Source organism: Gobio gobio (genome assembly GCF_949357685.1).
Source record: "Gobio gobio genome assembly, chromosome: 8".
In the NCBI taxonomy this organism is placed as follows: Eukaryota; Metazoa; Chordata; class Actinopteri; order Cypriniformes; family Gobionidae; genus Gobio; species Gobio gobio.
The window spans coordinates 29,363,312-29,382,269 of record NC_137114.1 but is presented as its reverse complement, the minus strand read 5'-3'; the positions used below and the strand labels follow the sequence as shown (position 1 = coordinate 29,382,269).

At 40.7% G+C, this 18,958-nt stretch overlaps 1 protein-coding gene across 2 annotated transcripts; it reads right to left on the bottom strand.

The window, feature by feature from the left end:
- Nucleotides 1-952: 952 nt before the first annotated feature.
- On the bottom strand, nt 953-17,733 carry prpf8 (pre-mRNA processing factor 8). 2 transcript variants are annotated; one of them, XM_079823068.1, is made up of 42 exons: nt 17,641-17,733; nt 16,901-17,032; nt 16,060-16,228; nt 15,811-15,975; nt 15,415-15,633; nt 15,129-15,341; nt 14,924-15,049; nt 14,734-14,839; nt 14,463-14,653; nt 12,990-13,109; nt 12,593-12,902; nt 12,377-12,511; nt 12,148-12,277; nt 11,871-12,067; nt 11,571-11,777; nt 9,949-10,112; nt 9,727-9,853; nt 9,429-9,621; nt 8,803-8,990; nt 8,449-8,687; nt 8,190-8,336; nt 7,897-8,107; nt 7,679-7,795; nt 7,309-7,556; nt 7,038-7,217; nt 6,817-6,952; nt 6,542-6,711; nt 6,249-6,378; nt 6,004-6,150; nt 5,670-5,830; nt 5,341-5,532; nt 4,972-5,209; nt 4,735-4,863; nt 4,529-4,642; nt 4,240-4,413; nt 3,934-4,127; nt 3,585-3,824; nt 3,357-3,498; nt 3,092-3,232; nt 2,847-2,986; nt 2,539-2,741; nt 953-2,431 (listed from the first exon to the last, which is right to left on the bottom strand). In XM_079823068.1, the coding sequence occupies exons 2-42, from the start codon at nt 17,019-17,021 to the stop codon at nt 2,277-2,279; spliced, it is 7,029 nt and encodes a 2,342-aa protein (XP_079679194.1). In that variant the 5' UTR covers nt 17,022-17,032; nt 17,641-17,733; the 3' UTR covers nt 953-2,276. The 2 variants fall into 2 exon arrangements, with proteins under 2 accessions (XP_079679194.1, XP_079679195.1); XM_079823069.1 differs by having other exon boundaries at nt 16,901-17,029; nt 17,641-17,659.
- Between the last annotated feature and the right edge of the window lie 1,225 nt (nt 17,734-18,958).

Below are 18,958 nucleotides of genomic sequence, written 5' to 3'. Positions count from 1 at the left end.
TTTTTATTTTGACACGGCGCGTTAAAAAATGGCCGACCAATGAGATCAGCGCTTTTGTTCAAGTGCCTGGAGCTGCTGAAGTGACAGTAAAACACGACTTGGTGGCGCTCAAGCACAAAATCGGTCTTGCCGAGCACATATTGATACGAAGAAGAAGTAGTAAGTAGACAAAGAAGAAGATGGGCTGCTAATGCTGCTTACCAGTTAGCAAAAAGTTTGTGAATGGCTTTGCCATAGACATAATATATCTGTGGTTTTGTCAAGCACGTAAATACTGTCTCTCCTTTTCTTCTGTGTGACAAGCGAGTGTCAGAAGCGAAAAGTGCCGCAGAACCACCTTGTGTACCGGGAGCGCTATCTACTGAATGTGCACGTTCACTCGCCGCATCGCCAGTGGAAATCGCTTGGGTGTGAACACTCAAGACGCGCCGAAAAACGCTGGCGATAAGCGCGTGCGATATTCGTCCCGGTGTGTACAGGCCTTTAGTCCTACATCATCATACGTTGCGTCAGTTACGCTTTTTCCGTTGAATACGGAAGGTGGTCTGGCGGAAGCTAGATATTTTACTTTATAACATGTTAAATATGTATATTTATTTTACACAAACACTTCGCTTCAGACGGCTCCGGATCCGTGTGGAGTACATTTATGATGGATGGATGGATGCACTTTAAGCTTCAAACTCATGAGCCCCGTTCACTGCCATCATAAAGCTTGGAAACACCAGGATATTTAATAATATAACTCTGATTGTGTTCATTAGAAAGAAGAAAGTTATTATGGCTGTTAAAAAAAAAAAAAGTTATGACCAGCCTTGAAGAAAAAAAAAAATGAGATGACTAACTAGTCCAAGAAGTTTATGCAATCAGCCCCTAGAATAACCACTAGCACTACTAGTCAGAAATGAATATCTGATATCTGAACCAGAGGGGAAAAAAATTCAATTTGTTACCAGTAACAATGAAATAGTTGCTTTAATTATTGGGATGGTGACCAGTACAAGCATGTAATTTGTAAAGGGGAAACAAACTAGTGATGGTTAAAGTAGTACAACAATGATAGAGAAGTTTAAGGTAATTGACCCCAAAATTTAAATTCTATACTGTACTCACATAATTCCAAACCTGTATGACTTTATTCTGCAGAACACAAAAGATAATTAAATGAAAATCCAGTTGAGCAAGTTCAATATAAAGGAGTTAATTGTGGCTCATTTTAACACTTCATAAACAGTCAAGAGTACCAACAATATATTGGGTGGAAAACCCAGTATTTACAGTAAAATCATGGCCACCAATGCTCTCCTGTACGTGTTCACAAGGTCACAACAACTGGAAGTGCAGCACCATTAGGAGAATTTAACAAATAGAGCCAAAAAAATTGAAGCAAAAGACAAGGACAACTGCTGGATAATAGCAATAAAGCATATTTACTTTGTTTTTCTCTTTTGCCAGTGACACTATATCCAGATGTCAAAACATGTTAAGCCACAAACACACCAGAGAGCAATGGCAGGTGCAAATTGGCTAAAATGTTTCACCAGAATCAAGTTGTTGACACTCTTGGGTGCTTTATTAAGCGTAAAAGTAATGTACTTACATTGTATTGACATCATCCAATCGGATCTCTAAGGCACATTTATAAAAGCTACCTAAATGTCCTTACTGAACTGTCCTAAACCCTGTCTGTGAAACCGGCTTTAAAAGAATAAATGTTAAAACAACTTGCCATATTATATGTTCAAGGCGGAGGTTCTCAGTGAACTGTAACATATGCATGCAGATTGGTTTGCTCTGAAGGCATACAGTGTCCTTGCTCTAGATAGAGCAGCTACTGTTCCTTCAGTGGATACACAGATGATTTTAATTCACAAAACCATCAGATATGACCATGAGATCCAGCTCAAATTCTTATAAAAGTGGTCATCTTTATTTAAACCCAACTAGAGTGTACCAGATACACAACATAGCTACAGGGTACAGACAAATTATTCCAGATTTATAAAAAAACACAATTTACTACAAACGATACAGATATTTTTAAATGGCATTTCATTCATCTCACATCTACAGACAGAAAACACAATGTGCTTTCAGCAATGTGCATAATCAACAATGCCGGGCAATTATGATAAAGCAATAAACAGATTACATGCTTTGAGTTTCTGAGCATGTACATAACTGCAAAAAGTAAAAACTGAGTCTTGTGACAAAACATTACAAAAGCATTGTTTTAGCCTGCTGGGTGCTTTTACGTTATATAGCTGTTTGTACTATTATCCATACATATCCTCACGATCAGCATTGTAGAGTTCACCTTCCTGCAGAGAAGCAAAGTTGAGGAAGTGAGATGGTCTGTGAACTTCATGGTAGAACTCTTTTGGGTTGGACAACTGTAGGTCATACTTCATGTTGGGGTCATGGCGAACACCTAGAATGAGGGGGGAAAGGTTAGAAACGCACTGTCACATCTGCAAGGATGATTATTTAAAAGGTTTAAATCACTTAAAAATATCATTCATTTAAAGCTATGCTCACCCATGAAGTTGTAGTTCCAGGAAACCTGGCCAGGCACCATGAAGAAGCCAAGGAAGCGGTCAGATAAGAGCATCTGTACTCTTTCGTAGTGAGAAGGCAAGTATCCTTTAGGGTTGTTACCCTTATCTGTGTTTTGCCTACCCCACTCATACCCACTGGGAGTCAGCTTGTAAGCCGTCAGTGTGCAGGAACCAGGGGTGAAACTAGATAAGCAAAACCAAATGTTAAACCCACAAAAGCATTGTCAAATACATTATAACCAGATACTCATTATACAGCCACAGTGCATTAATATGCTAAATATGTACCTGCAAGTAATGATAATAGTCTTCTCGCCATCCCAGGATGGGTTGTCAGCCATGACCTTTGCGTGAGTAGTGACATCCTGAGGAGAAAGCTGGGGCGATTCATTGGGCTGTGTATGGATCCATCCAAGAGGCTCCATTTCCTATGAAAGATAAAGATGGTATCAATCGGTTTGATAGGGCTGGGGAGGACACAGACTGCTGTTCACACCAATCTACAGATATAAGCATGTGTGTAAAATGCTGACCTTCAAGTACTCATGTTGTGGCAGCTGGTTGGGCAGGTGAACCGTCTGATGCGTACCCCACTGTGGCACCATCACAATGCAGCGGATCTCCTTTACCTGAGGGTTATCTGGAGGGCTGGTTCCATATAGATAACCTGCAATCTACAGGCACAAATATATATAGATGCAAGAAAAAAAGTCAGACGCAAGGTATAGGATACTGCTAAATGAAGCAAAAGAAGAGGATCGTTAAGAGAAATCATGCCAAGACAATGTTTCATCTAACCTGAGCACGCAGATCTGAGATGCAGATGAACTTCTTCAGAACGTTCTTGGGCAGAATGTAAGTGTACCCAGTCTCTTTGATGTCATCCGATGATACGTAGATGTGGTTGGTACGCAAGTGCAAGTTGGCAGCAGAGATCGCCCTGCGAGATCAGGAAAACAGTTTAGCCAAGTCTAGCGGTGTTTTAACAACTAAAAAGACAAGTGTGACATGGAAAACTTTCCACACCTAACTCTCCATTCAGTTTTTGAAGAGAAGGTCTGCGTCTCATAGTTGCTGGTGGTTGAGGTGATAATCTCATCTCCGTGTTTGTTTACAGTGCGAGTCTGTGTGGCCGTTAGTTGAGACTGTTCCTTGGTCTGCTTCTCGATCTCAGCAATCTGCTGTCTCTGCTGGGATGGAGCAGAGATCTCCATACCCAAGATGATGTCCCTGATTTCAGACTGAGTCAAAGATGCCACATTCACACTGTGGAGAAGGGGGAAAAAAAGTTAAAGTCAGAGAAGGAAAACTTCAAAGAGCTAAATGTATTTTTCCGTATGCACTCTGAAGTAAGCGTTTGCTGTATATCACTCACTTGTTCTTCTTGCCATAGTCAGCCAGGATGAGATCTTTGAGCTGCACCTCCACTTTGATCCACTCCTCATCTGTCAGAGTGGGCCAGATGTGGTGGGGCTCGGTGATGGTGGTCTTGTCAGGCTTCAGGATTACTTTGGCACGGTCATTATTGACATGAAGTGCTCTCAAGATTAAGATCAAACGAGAGAATGCCTAGGCAACAAAAACGTACAATGGTTAAAGACCTTATAATGAGTGTGAGTAGTGTAACTATCAGAAGCAACAAATGGTTAGGTCAAAATTATAGTATAAGAGCTAGATTTACAGTGTAAGAGGAGATGGTCTTCAGCCAGTCATCATAGAGATTGAACAGGACCATCTGAGGCTCTGTGGCCTTCAGAATGAGGTCTCCAAACTTCTCCACTTTCAGACAGGCCTGGAAGGGCAGCTGGAGCTCAGATCCCTTGATTACAATGTTGGGGAAGTCCAGCAAGTGCACCTGAGAAAAACAGACAGCTGTTAATCTAAAAGTTAACATGTTTAGATATGTTAAATCACTTTACAGAGCTTTAACAGCTAATTTGCCATTCACTGTTTTAATGGGCGTTTCTAACCTCAAGAGGATCCAACATGCCCTTCCTGGTCACAATAATCTGTTTGGGCTGCTCTTCAACAGGCAGCGATCGGATCAGGGCAGCCACTTCTTCAGCAGTCTTCCACTTAGCCAGCTACAAAAACAGACAAGGTGCAACTCAGCACAACCACAAACAAATGAGTAACTGTTTTTAGCAAAACTGCATGGAGACAAAACAAGACTGACCTGTCCGAGACGCTTTTGTCCTGCCCATACAGAAGTGTGAATGATCTTCAGGAAAAGCTGCCCAGTTCTGGGGTTGAAGATGAAAATCGCTCCATTGATTGGTTTGGTGGTCAAGTTACCTTCAAAGGTCTAAAATAGGGATAAAATGTACACAAATTAGACATTTTAGCACACAACCCAAAACGACAACAATATGAACACCATAAGTGACATCTTCATAATGTTAAATTCACTTGCCTTGTGGATAGTGACTCTGTACACATTGGTGTCATCCACAAACCAGATGATCTGGTTGGAGAAGAGCTCTCCATAATTCTGGGAAGATAGGTAAGGCTCAGTGGGCTCTGAAGAGTAGAGTTGCAGACCCTTGCGGATTCGCTCTCTCAGCACATACAGAGCAGGGTTGGCCTTCATTATCTTCGCCATGGCCTGCTGGATCAGGGGCTTGGCTCCAGGGAACCAGTTTCCATAAGCACTGCAGAGAGAGAGAGAGAGCAAATGAAATACTTCAACAGCTGCTCTGTCACTGTTTTTGGGATGTGTAACCAAAGTTGTATTTAACTATGTGATATAAATCACCTACACACTATGATATAATATACTGACCTGTGAAGGTTGTATGCCAGATCAATGGCAATCAGGACTCCAGTGGGTGATGGATAAATACTCATGTTGTCAGTGGTGTAGTCCAAGAACTTGGCCCTGGCATATCGCTCAATGTCATGGGAGTCGTAGTCACCCCATCTAAGCTGAATGTCAATCCAATACTTCTGCGTGGTGGTGCTGTCCATAACATCCCTTTAGAAAGAAAAGCAAGAAACTGATTATGGTATTTTCTATATGGTTATATTTGCGAGCATTACTTGTGACATTTATATTCATGCTTCCTCTTGATATATTAGAACTCAACATATCTATTAAGCTCAGTCACATACTTGGAGTCTGCTAGAAGTGAGGGGCGTGAGACATTCCACTTGTAGGATGCAAACAACAGAATGTCAGCACAGGAGGAATTCATCTTGTAAGACTTCCTGGGATGGATTGTCTCTTTCTGGACAGTCTCGATTTCCAAAGCATCCAGCTCTTGATCAAAGACCTACAAAAACCAACAGAAGCTTACTGATGGCACTCTTCAGCACAACTCTGAATAAATCAGTTGTTAGGAAGTCTATCTAAAGTGTAAAACCACAGTCCTACTCAGACTGTATTGTAGGGTGTCATTAAATAAGCATGTATAATATCCTAACCCAAGGAAGCACATCTCTTTACCTGACAGAGATCCATGACGATGCTCTCATGAATCTTCTGCCACAAGTGAGCTCTGAAGATCTGGATCAGAGAGATCTTGAGTGTCGGGATTTTACCATGCATGAAGATTCCAGTGAGGTCCAACTGCACTTGGAAACCCACATATACCTACAAGAACATCAAGAGAATGAGTAAGTCTCAATAAAAAGGGGGTGGGGATTTTTTTGAATGCTGTGTCTAAATGTAGTTGCATCTCATAGACTTACATTGGCTCTGTTGATTGTAGGAGACCACCACAAGGTGAATCGTCGGTTAGGAATCTGGTTCAGACCAGATCTCTGAGCATTGGTGAGTTTCTTCCATTTCATGGATTCTTCAAAACCACTGGCCTTCTCCCTATAGAAGATCAAAATGTTAAATAAATCTATAAAACATCGTGTAACAAAATTAACTAAATCGAAAGTTCTGCTTAATATATTACGTTTATCAAATCAAAAAAAGATATTAGAGTCCCAAATTTTGGGTTAACTGTACTGGATATATGTCAACAAAGTCTTACCAGAAGAGACCCTCCCAGGTGGGGAAGTAGGTTCCCTTGAACAGAGTGTGCTCAAGAATGCCTTCCACCCCTCCAAGTGCCTGGATCATGTCTGTACGGTAGTTGTTCAAATTCCACAATTTCCCATCATGCCTTTGGTGAGTCCACCAGAATGGATTTTGCTTCAGAACCTGAAAACACATTCAGAAAATCTTAAAAACACTACCAAAATAAATCTGACTAGTGTGTGGCATTGCTGTTAACATGCAATGTTTACAAGATAGAAAGACTTTCACCTGGTATTGCTTGAAGTCTGTTCTGACTCTCCAGCCCTTGTCATAAGCAAGAGTGTGTCTGTCCTTCTGGAAGAGGGTGTTGATACGTGGAATACCTCTGTCCCAGGAGTCCTCTAGATCCTCCAGTGTCAAACGTCTGAGGAGTAACAAATTCATATTAAGCTTGAACACATAACCAAATCATCATGATGTTGATTTGGGTTTGGTTAAGAGGACAGTACCTGTTCTGAGCAATGGCCTCCTGACGCTTGAGGGCGTATTCGGCCCAAACTCTCTGAGAGTCAATGAACTCGCTCTCCCATGGCTGGATGTAACGGTACAGATTAGGGATCAACTGATCCTCCTCGTGACTCATACCGGAGCGGAAATGAGTGATGCCCACATCAGTCTGTTTGGACCACCTGAGCAAAAAACAGTAGATCTTCAAATCAAATCGCCCAAATTTGTGGTTGCATAATGTCATTAAAGTTGTTACTGATCAAGGAAACTTACCTAAGGTCAGACTGAGGGATTAGTACGTGTCCCATGGAAAGCATTCCTAGTCCACCCAACTCCTTAGGGGTGTAAAACACCACAGGAGGGAAACGGCTGGGCATTTTGGAGTTCAAACCAATCTTGATTCGGGTTTGGATCTTATTCTCACACTTCACCAACAGGTCCAGAAGCTCTTGAGTGTTGACCACAGCTTCACGGAAGTACGTCATCAGACCAATCAGAGCAGTGTTCCACTTGTTCACAATCTGAGAAGAGCAACATTATGTAAAACCATGTGCAAAATGGGAAATACGAGCATGTCAAATTACCTCCCGTTACCCATTATACATTACATGAGTATGGACATTTTGCTGTTCAAGGCTCATACCTTAGTGAAGGTGGTGGACCCAGAAGCCATCAGAATTTGTCGTACTCTGTTGTGGAACCTCTGCATGGACTCATCATCTACACGCAGGAAACACTGTGCTGTCCTTTCCTTTGTTACCTAAAAATAAATACATACATTTTAAAAAAGACATACAATTATCTACAATCCTTTCTAATGTGCCAACAGTTATTTTACAGATCGTTTGTAATTCTGCTTACCTCATTCTGCAAATTCCACACACCATCTTTGTGCGTAAACTCCTCATAACTAGTGCGGCACTTCGGGAGGATGCGACACTCAAAGCCACACATATTGAAGAGCAGGTTGGGGTTGTCCTTGCTGTACACAGACACAAAGCTGTTCTCCCACTGAACTGTGGTCACAGAACGAGGGAGGCGATTCTTGATGTCCCAGAACACAGCACGGCCCCTGTGCAATTATAAGGAAATCAGTTATAAAATCACATGCATGTGTCTAATTTACGTTCAGAACCAAAGTTTAGAGCGCTTACAAGTTCACATCATGTTTCATCAGTCTCATCCTAGCATCACGGGGCCAGCATTTCTTATTGTTGTAGCCCACAATGTTCTCATTGTTGGGATCCGGGTGCTCGGTCAGGTACCTCTGGATCAGATCTCTCGCCTCATCAGCAGAGAACCTACACACAGCAAAACCAGAAGATCTTAATTTATACAACAGCAACTTTAGAAACAAAAACAAAAACAATCAATACTGCACAACAGGAGAATTCCTTTATCTGCACTACTAACCTGAAAAAGATGTGAATGCGGTCTATGTATCTGCAGTAAAGACGGATAGGATGGGCACTCTCAGTGGCCGTGTCCTGGAAGCTGAGGAAGTCATTGGGCATCTGAGGAGGGCCAGCCATCTCACTAGCTCTGTGCAGACCAAGCACCAGCAGGTCCATCACCAACCCATAGTACTGCACGATGAAAGAGGCAAACTGCAGGCCACGGATGATACCGTACGAGTTTGTGTGGTTCATGTCCTGCAAACATAAAATACAGATATCTAAAAATTAAACCAAGTAGTAAATGGAAATTTCTCATATAAAGAGGGAAATATGAATTTTAGCAATGGACCACATTGTGCAATAAACAGACCTTATAGTTAATGACAACGTTGTTTTTGGCCGTCATGTAATCGGCAATGTTGTGATCAACAATGAGACGCAGAAGCCTGTTCAACAATGTCAAGTCAATCTTCTCGTACATCTTCTCGTAGCGAGACTCCAGCATGACGTTACATTCACCCTCAGCTGTCTCCCACACATCCTGCAAGTTGTTGATTCCTAGCAGACATAATTATAAATGTTAATCATTAAATTGAAATTTTACTTAACATTATCCTTTAACCCTCATTTATCAAGAATAACATGTCATTACAGTATTTTGATTGCCTTATAACAACCAGTCACAATTAGTGGTTGATGGCATTTGTCATAGTTTTAATTATTGCCATTAGCAGAGGAGTTTCTCTTTATGCCCGCTTTCATTTTGACAACACAGAACGCCAGTACTTCAAAATAGATACAAAATGTTAAATAAAGTAAACCGTATATAAAAAAGTATTTAAGTGTTTGGCTTTCTATTGTTAGTAATATAAATGCACTGTAATAGTTTTTCATATACTGTCAACATTTCAGCTTTATATCTAACACACTGCTTTAAGATCTTGGCATCAGCCATCAAAAAATTTATATTGGTTGACCACAGTAAATTCATCTAACCTTGGCACCATTTGTACACTAGCAGTGGAGGTGGCTCTGTGTCGGCTGGTTTGATCCAGGGTGGGAAAAGCCTGCGCTTATCTGCCTCATACCACAGGTACTGATCCAGGTACGCGTCAGTGATCTTTTCCAGAGGTTCAACATCGTAAACCGGCACCAAGTGACTGTAAAGGTCCATGAACTCAATGCCCACCTAGAGAAAAAAAGAACCACTTTAGATTCAAGTTAGGACCAGTAATGGGCTAAGAGGATCCTTGTGGTTACATGAAATGCGTTGAAATGTTGCATGTGTGCAAACCTCTTTGAAGGCTCTCTGAGTGAGGAGGTGACGTTTGATTCTGGACAGAGCCTCATGAGGGTTGTCATAGGCCTGCTCAATCAGACCCAACTCCTCACGCTGTGATTGGTTCAGCCTCGACTTCACGCTAATTAAAAGGAGCAAAGCAAAGTCAGAAAAAATGCAATCATCTACACAAAACCAGCACATCCACCCAGGTTGCGTTTATGGGACTGGCCTGACCTGTAAGCCTCCTTGAGTCTCTCCAAAGCCAGGATGAGCAGCTTAGTGTCATGTTTGTAGGAGAGAGGAGGGAAGGGGATCGGAGAGAACCGACGACTCTCCAGCCAGTGCACTGTGGTGGTGTAGATGGCCACGGCTTCTTCAGCAGTGATGTAAGGCCCATCCTATAAATAAAGGATACATCACGTCAATGTGTTCTTTTACGGTAACAGCAACCTGTTCAAAGTCTTCAAGGACATTTTATGTTACCTAGGACTGGGCGTTATATCAAATTTGTACGACATAGATATATTTTTTATATACACAATATGGAATAAGGCAATACCGTTTATTTCGATATACAGTGTTTTGTGAGCGCATCTGAAAAATAGTGGAGGATGTAGAGTGAGCTGCTGCAGGGGATGCTCTGCTAAAATTCACAGATGTCTGTGAATGAGCGTTGCCACACGCATGCATGCCAAACAGACGGAGGGCAATAATTCTTACTAAAATATACATACTGCTAAAATATTTGTCAATAAATGTGCCATATGTAGAATTTTAAACCTACAAGTAGGGCTGGGCGATTTTCTTCCCCTAAAAAAATCAGCGATTTTTTTTATAAAAATCTCGATTTACGATTCGATTTTTTTTCCCCGGCCCCCCATTTAAAACAAAATAATTGCAAACTGTACATATATTTTAAATATATATATTTATTATATTTAATTAAAGTGCATCAACATAAAATTGCAAAGACAAACCCTTTATCTAACTGAAAAGTCACTGCAACAAAGATTGTTAAACATCCAATTTGTTTATACTGTATTTGGATTGAGCTAATAAACAACAAAAAATCCTGAGGTAACTCTTAGTTGAATTGAACATGTAATCAGTAACACCATTCGCCATAAAAAATGTAATTGCATTTTAAACATTCTTTGCAAGGAAAATGAGCCTATCAACAACAGCAGGCTTGAGGCAAGCTCGGTTACAGGTGACAATACCACCACCCACACTAAAAACCCTCTCCGATGGGGCGCTAGTTGCTGGAATGGCCAGATATTTTCTTGCCAGACGACTGAGTGATTGAAAAGCTTTGTTGAAGAGTTGTTTGCTTTGCAAACGGGGTGCTAGCGCTAACGCCACTCCAAACGACTAAAGACGAAGAGCATTTTTTTGGAAGGAGCTGCTCTCTTTCGCCGGCTGTTCCTGCCATATTGTTTGTGTATGCGCTGTGCTCGGGAGAGGGGAGGGGCAGAGGGCTGCGTCGTCCGTTGAGCGTGCTACGGAAACCCTGAAGGAAGATTTGGCGAATGCAAAATGTATGTATTGCACTATACTGCAGAGGGGGAGGAAAAAAAATCTAAAAAAAATCAATTTTTTGAAAATATGAATCGATTTGACCTACCAACTCGATTTTTAAATCAAATCGATTTTTTTCCCAGCCCTACCTACAAGTATTTTTATTTTTAATGAAAGTATAGATATAATTAGTCTGTGCTTGTGTTTTTATTTAAATTTTTAATCCAAATAGAAAAACTTACAAAATACCGAAATATATATTGTATATCACCATTCAACCAAAAAAAAATATGATTTTAGCCATCTCGCTCAGCCCTAACGTTACTCAAGAAATGTACCTTCAGGTAATTGTGCTGTCTCTCCTGCTCTGCCTTCAGGTAAAGTCGAGTGAGACGTCCCAGGTTCTTCTTGCACACAGTCTTATCCACAGTAGCTCCTCTTCTGATTCGCTCACGGTTGTAATGGGCCGTGTTGGTCCACCAGTCAGCTTTGGCTTTCACGTAGCGGAGAATCATGTTCTCAATGGGGGTTGGAAGCCCAGGAACCTGAAAAAAAATAAGTAATGATCACTTAATGATAAACTCTGAAATTTAATAACATACCATTAATAGGCAGCAAATAAAGGACCAAAAATGTACCTTCCAAGGAATGTTGGCCTTCCAGCACCTCCATGACTCACTGAGATGCTGCAAGATGGTTCTGGCCTTGTTCTGCTTGATACCCTCAGGCATCATATCCAGGATGTCATGCATCACAGCAGCTCTCAGCTCCAGATCAAAGTGAGATTCCACACGCTGTTTGGTCACAGTCTTGGCAACACCCTTAGAGTGTCGACCTAAATGGCATTACACAATTAGTACTTGTGAAATATGTCTACATCTTTCTACAGGCTTTTGAATATGAATAACATTTTACCCTCAAACTGCCTGGCCAGAAGATTGCCGAGCCACCGCTCCAGAAGAGGGGTGATGCCTCTCATGAAGAACAGCCAGACTCTCCATCCTGGAGCCCAAAAACCACAACCTGGACCTTTTCCAACTGGGCCCTAAAAACAGGTCACTTTAGATGCAAGGCATAGCACCAATCCAAATACATTTACAGAAAACTATGATTCACTTTTTTTTTTGCATTGAATGTTACTCACTGTGTTGAAGCGGTAGTAGATGAGATGCTTCAGGTCTTTGCACATTCTAATCTGCCTCATGAGCTTGTACTTGTAGCGGTACATGCCAGTCAACTGACCAACATGGGCGAAGATGTACTGCAGTCCATCTGACAACTACAAATTAGACAGAAGTCTTTAGTAACATTGAAACAACGAGACAATGATACAGATTAGCTACACAGAAACTACTCATACCTGGAAAGCATCAACATTTCCAAGCCTGTACTGCACATGACTGTCCACCACAAGCTTGCTCAAACGCAGAACCTCACGGCACAAGTGGAACGCATTTCCAAACCTGGACTTCTTACGTTCCTTTGTTGTGAGGGTTTTCACAGGCTTCAAGTTGAAGTTGTAGTCCAAGTGCAAGTAGTTAAGGTTCTTTCTGTGAATCAGCAGGTTCAGCATGTTGTAGCCCTGCCGGCATACCTGGAGACCGACTTCTACCCAGTCCAGCTTTGTGGACTGGAAGAATTTGGTGGCCTTGAAAGAACGGAACAGGTATCTAAAGAAGATAGAATGAAAAAAGGTAAGGAAAAAGGAAAATCATCAACACTTTTCCATTGAACAAGTTTTGAAATGGCAACCTCACCTCTTTTTCTGTGCCTTAGGTGGTCTGTGTTTTAGAGCGTTCAGCACGTAGTACTTCAGGAGCTTCTGGTAAGACACACGCACCTTCACAGGTTGGCCTGCGGGACAGTGCTCCCGATACCTGAAGGTGTTGGAAGAAACAAGTGCCTCTATTCAGAAATTATAGTCTTGTATGGTCCCACAATACTCAAACCCTACATGGGTTAGAGACAATTCAAACGGAACACATTTTTGTTCTTAAATACAAGACACAGCAGTGGGGAAAAAAAGCATTTGCACAAGAGGCTAAAAAATAAGTGAGACATCAGAAAACAAAATTGTCCATCTAGTGTTTACTAGGGATGCAACAATACAGTTCAACATTCCACGGTTCAATACATACCTCGGTTTTTAACCACGGTTTTCGGTTCGGTTCTGATGGCTTGTCACATCAGTTTTTTGCTATTCTATTCTTAATCGACAGGAACAGCAAGCGGTTAAGGAGAAAAAAGACTTTTTATTGCAATACTTTTTCTTTATTTTACTTAAAAGAATTGAAAAACCTTACTTAAACTTAAAACTGTACTTTAAAAAAAACCTTGTACACATTCCTAGTGTATTGTATAATATAAATATATATAAAGATTTACACTGGCAGCTCAGAGCTGTACAGCAGCATTTAAGTATGAAATTGAATGAATAAATGTAAAAATAAAACACTACATAGACTTCACTATAAAATATACATTGATTCTTATTAAAGCTATACTGTATTAGTTTTTCAGTCAAGAGCAGTGAGTGATTCTCTCTTTGTCTTTTGTTGTTGTATTAACATTAAAGGGATAGTTCGTTCAAAAATGAAAATTCTGTCAAAGAGAAATTAATACAGGTTTGGAACAATATTAGAGTGAGTACATACAGATAATGACATAATTTTAGAGGTGAACTGTCCCTTTAAGGATAACGTGTTCACTAGACTGAGCTGCTGTCATTTTAAGACCTCCGTGCATCAAATATACAGACACACGCCGATTTTAATTTCACTTTAGACATAACCGACTGTGTTTATGGTAACCATGTGTGTATTTGACAGTATTAGCGCAGTAAGAAGACTAATTAGTCCAGTAATCATGTGTTTGACAGGCGTTTAGTGCGCGCGCGCAAAAGTGCATGTTAAAACCGCGCACGCGAATGAGCCGGCAAGGCTTTAAAACGCATGCAAAGAATGAACTTTCTTGATTGTGAATAACTATAGTGTTAAGTGAGTATAACTCTCCCACTAACATATGATGTGAATGTATGTCGCGTTGGCAAATGATAGAATTTTTATTGAACCGTGAATGCCGTACCGAACGGTTCAATATTATATTGAGAATTGTGGCATCCCTAGTGTTTACACAGAAATAATGGAAAGTAGCACAGTGGAATGCAAAAATGTGTTCTGCGTGAACAACCCCTTACAGTGTGAAAATGCAGTATACAGTATAATACAAACCAGTTTTTAATGAGAGGCACATCAATAGCCCGTCTGGTTCTTCCTGAGCGGAGATTAAATGGACGAGGTGCCCACAACAGCGCAATTCCATTGGCTGTGTTGTCAGTGTAGAGGGGCGTCTCCTTCAGGAATGGCTCTAGATACTCAGGAAGTTCAAACTCCTCATCATCATCTGGCAGTGGCTCTTGGCTCTACGGAGAAAACACAAGATTGCAATTAGTTTGGGAAGAAACTTACAACCACAGTATAATTAAACAGTTTAATTTCTGACCTTGACAGAGTGCCTATGAGAAATGGGGTTGATCAGAGGGTCAAAGTAGAAGGCGGGCAGATCAGGATCCTCAGTCTTAATGAACACCACGTTTGGTGTGTGGTACCTTCATGGGCAAACAGATATCATTGGGTCAGCACAAGAATTTGTATAGAACAATAAAAACGTAGGTATGATAAATGTTGCGTACCAGGTGAGGTGCACATGATGTGGCAGGTTATTGTACAGGTAAGGGAATGCAATTTTGTATTCTGTCCTGATTGGCTGCCTGATGATGATTTTGTTGATGTCATTGAACTCATTCCAGTCTTCATCCCTGTAACATAACGAGTTAGACTTCTAGAGAAAATAAAAAGTAATAGTCAACTATGCTACATGATGGACAAGGTACATACTGGAGGTTAATGTCTCTGACAAGCGGCTCAAATTTGGGCCCCCCTGGAATGGCCATGTTCAAAGCTTTGGAGGTGAAGAAAGCCTTCAAGTCAAACAAGTAGAAGTAGTTTCCATCCACCAAGTCTGTCAGCAGCTGATTAGCCAATCGATACAGTGTGGACATCATTGGTAAAGTGAACTGCCAGCGTCTGTATGTGGTCCCATTCACATATCTGTTTAGGGAAAATAAATCATGAGCAAAAGAAACAAGGAAACCATATTTTTACAACCGTCACTAACACTCACTTTGTGGTATCTTTTAGAGGTTGATGCTCATACAACCACTCTACAACAGAAGAGTCCTCCTCAGTGTCCAGCTCCATCTGGATTGCCTCCAGGGGCTCAACATCCAGGATGTTGTCTGCATAATCTAATGGAGGCTCTTCATCATCAAATGGGGGGAAACGCATGCGCTTGAAGTGCCGCCTGTCCCTCTTCTCACGTCGCATCATGATCCACATTGTGCTGGTGAAGAAAAAAAGAAAATTTTTAGTAGTTTGGCAAACCTGTGTAGCCATACAACCAAGTACAACAAATTTTTAATGTTATCAGAAAAGTCCAAAATAGATTCCCCAACAAATTGTGCAGCCCCAAGTTTCAATCTCTGCTCTGAAAGTGATGTGTTCATATGCTGTCACCTACCCCCACTGAGCAATGTACACCGGCTCAATAACCCATGGGATTTCGTTTACAAAGGAAATGGCGCCTGTAATGTGGTAGAGCACAGGAACATCTCTGATCTGCTCCCAAGGCATGGGCATGTTCTCCAGCAGTTTGAGTACTGCATGGGGCATATATTTCAGTGCCCTGCAGACAAAAAGCAACACATACGGTTACTAATGAACATACATAAAAGCAGAACTGCTTGGGTAATAATGTAAATGTGCTTACCCAAGGTAGACCCTCTTGTCGTGACGAAATTTCCTGTTCGTCATGTCACCATGATCCCTGATGATTTTTCGCACATGCTCAGGTGGCATGTCCTCTTTCTGAGCATCCACAAAGCCAAATTTCCTTTTCTCTGAGTAGCGTTTGGCCTGAAGCTGCTGCCATTTCCGAGCTACAAAAGAGCAACAAGCAAAAGGGAACATGTCACTAAATATTAAGCTATGACTACACTAATATAGTTTCCTCTGCTTTGGCTTTCCATCCACACTGACACAACATTTTTGTCCTGCGAATCGAAGCATTGATGCTCTCCCAGCTGGATAAATTTAAAAACTTGATCGGTGTATGACAAAGTACAGCGAGAGCTATTAGACGTTTCATATGCTTTCGAATCACTCGCGCGGTATGGTGGTGATGTCATACACCGATTGGTCTGCGCAGTGGAGCTTCAAGTCAGACACACCTAAAAAGGCATGTTTAGTCACGTGACATTGAACCAATAGATAACTATGTTTATGTTTACTGGTATGTGCCGACTTCCTGTAAACAAACTGTACTCAAAATTGCTGCAGTAAAACATGGGGGAAATAGCAGTCATACATGGAATGACAATAGTGTGTTGCCTGGACGCATTTAAGTGATATTTTGCTAATAAACACAATTGTGCAAGAAAATTGTCAGAGCACTTTATTAAATCTGGTCTCTCTGTATCATCTCAGGGAGCTTTTACTATGTTTTAAGTATGCGCAGAAAGTTGACTTCAGGGTTTTTAAAGTTTCAGTGCGGACAAGACACTTTGGACAGAGTTAAATATGAACTGCATGATCAAATGATGTGAACTCACCTTTTTCTTGCAGTTTCTCCTCAGTCATGTAATCTGGTATTGGAGCAACAGCAGGAGGAGGTGGAGGAACACCTGGAGGCATTGTTCCAGGAACACCTCTGTAGGGGAATGCAGCTGCCATGGCAGCGTCTACTGGAAGGAAAAACAGTAATATGAGAAAAATATATGAGGGTCAGACTTCAAAACATGAGAACAGAAACACGTTAAAGATGATCGCAATACAACACGGCACTACGAACAGAAAAACCACAACAACAACAACAGCCTGGCTGCATCTCCAATAATAAAACTATAAGTGAAATTTAAGAAAAAGCTAATTTGTTTGGTTGTAAAAGACACCCCTAAATAAAATACAAGTTTTAAACAAAATGTCTAAAGCACATCAATGAACTTAGCGAGTAACGTTAATATGACAATGGCGCCTGAGTTGTTTTCCTATCGTATAGAAACGTGCAAGCCTATGTTTACTGATTACATACAACCGCCAGGTACACTTTAGCACATTCTGCAGCTCAAATAAAACAATTTGTGAAGGGATAACTTTACTTAGGTATGGGTGTGCAATATTATTCGCTTCGTCGGCCTCAATAAAGGAGTTAGCATATTAGCTTAGCTTACCGCATATCACACAAGTAAACGGTTTCCGCAAACAAGCATTGCCAGAGCTAAAGTAATACTTTTAAAACAAAAGATAATAAAATAAAAAGCAGCATGCGCTCGTATAAATCAAAATAACTTACTGTTAAAAGCAGTTTCTCGCCAGTGAATGAAGTTGTGTGCTTGGCTTGTGCTCAACGGAATGGCGTACCATGCACGTTGTGCGTATGGTCGTTCGATTCACGAAGGCGTTTTACGTATCTGGAAGATCCTGCCTCAACGGAAATGATGTGCATTTACGAAACCGAACGTAAGAAAATGCGTAGGGCCCGTTTTCCGGATATGACACCGGATATGAAAACTGCTCTTTTTGTCTTTTTCATGTGCCCTGTTATTTTATTGTAGATCATTCATAGTTTTAAACTGGCAAGATTGTTTGTATATATGTTGCCGTTTTGAACGAAATGCATTAATTTAAGAAAAGTATACCAAACTTTCTACTGAATTAATATTAATGTAATAGTCTATAATGCTGTATGACATGTTATGCTATTAATGTATTATATTTTTTCAGTACATTTTACAGTTTCTAACAAAAACAACGACAGTCACTTGACCTGACATTTTTCTCACAATGACTGTTCCCTGTTCCAGCATTTAAAATGTCTATAACCCATACGGATACAAAAGAGTTAAAGGCTCATCTGAAACTTAAATTAATTTGCATTTTAACAAGTGGTAACAGACCAAACATTTTCATTTACATGCCCAGAAATGCAGAAAATGAATGGCTTTGAAATTGCAAGGAACATGGATTTTGTTACATTAACTCTGTGCGTCACACATGCATTATACATTATTTTAGAGCTGGAAGCGCAACAAAACGCGCCAGTAGGTGGTGCTGATGCATCAACCAACCAACCAAACAGACTTACTTAAAGGGATAGTTCACACAAAAATCAAAATTCTGTCATCATTTACTCACCCTCACATTGTTCCAAACCTGTATGAATTTCTTTCTTCTGCTGAACACAAATGAAGATATTTTGAAGAATATGGGTAGTCAAAAAGTTGATGGACCCCACTGGCTTCCATAATGCCCCCCCCCCCCCCCCCCATACTATGGAAGTCAATAGGGTCTATCAACTGTTTGGTTACCCATATTCATATCATATTGTGTGTTCAGCAGAAGAAATAAATTCATACAATTTGGGGTGAACTATCCCTTTAAACTTTATCACGTAATCCCTGCTGCTTACAAATAAATCAATACCTTTTTAACAATTAATAGTACAGGCCCAAAATAGATATTGTTCAAATTTGCATGCAATTTAAGAAATACCAGGGCCACATGGTATTTAAGGGAATGGGAAGATGTAGTTTTATATAAGATAAAAGAAAATATGTTTTATCTCTTTATTTTATTGGTCAGATTTAAGAAAACTACAACTTTTGCGAGGA

Bases quoted from the DNA above. Each gene is read 5' to 3' on its own strand.
- prpf8 (XM_079823068.1), bottom strand. From the start codon at position 17,021: ATGGCAGCTGCATTCCCCTACAGAGGTGTTCCTGGAACAATGCCTCCA. The intron at 8,688-8,802 runs GTCTGTTTATTG...TTATGTTTGCAG, and splicing joins ACGTTGTCATTAACTATAAG to GACATGAACCACACAAACTC. The intron at 5,831-6,003 runs GTAAAGAGATGT...TGGTTTTTGTAG, and splicing joins TCGTCATGGATCTCTGTCAG to GTCTTTGATCAAGAGCTGGA.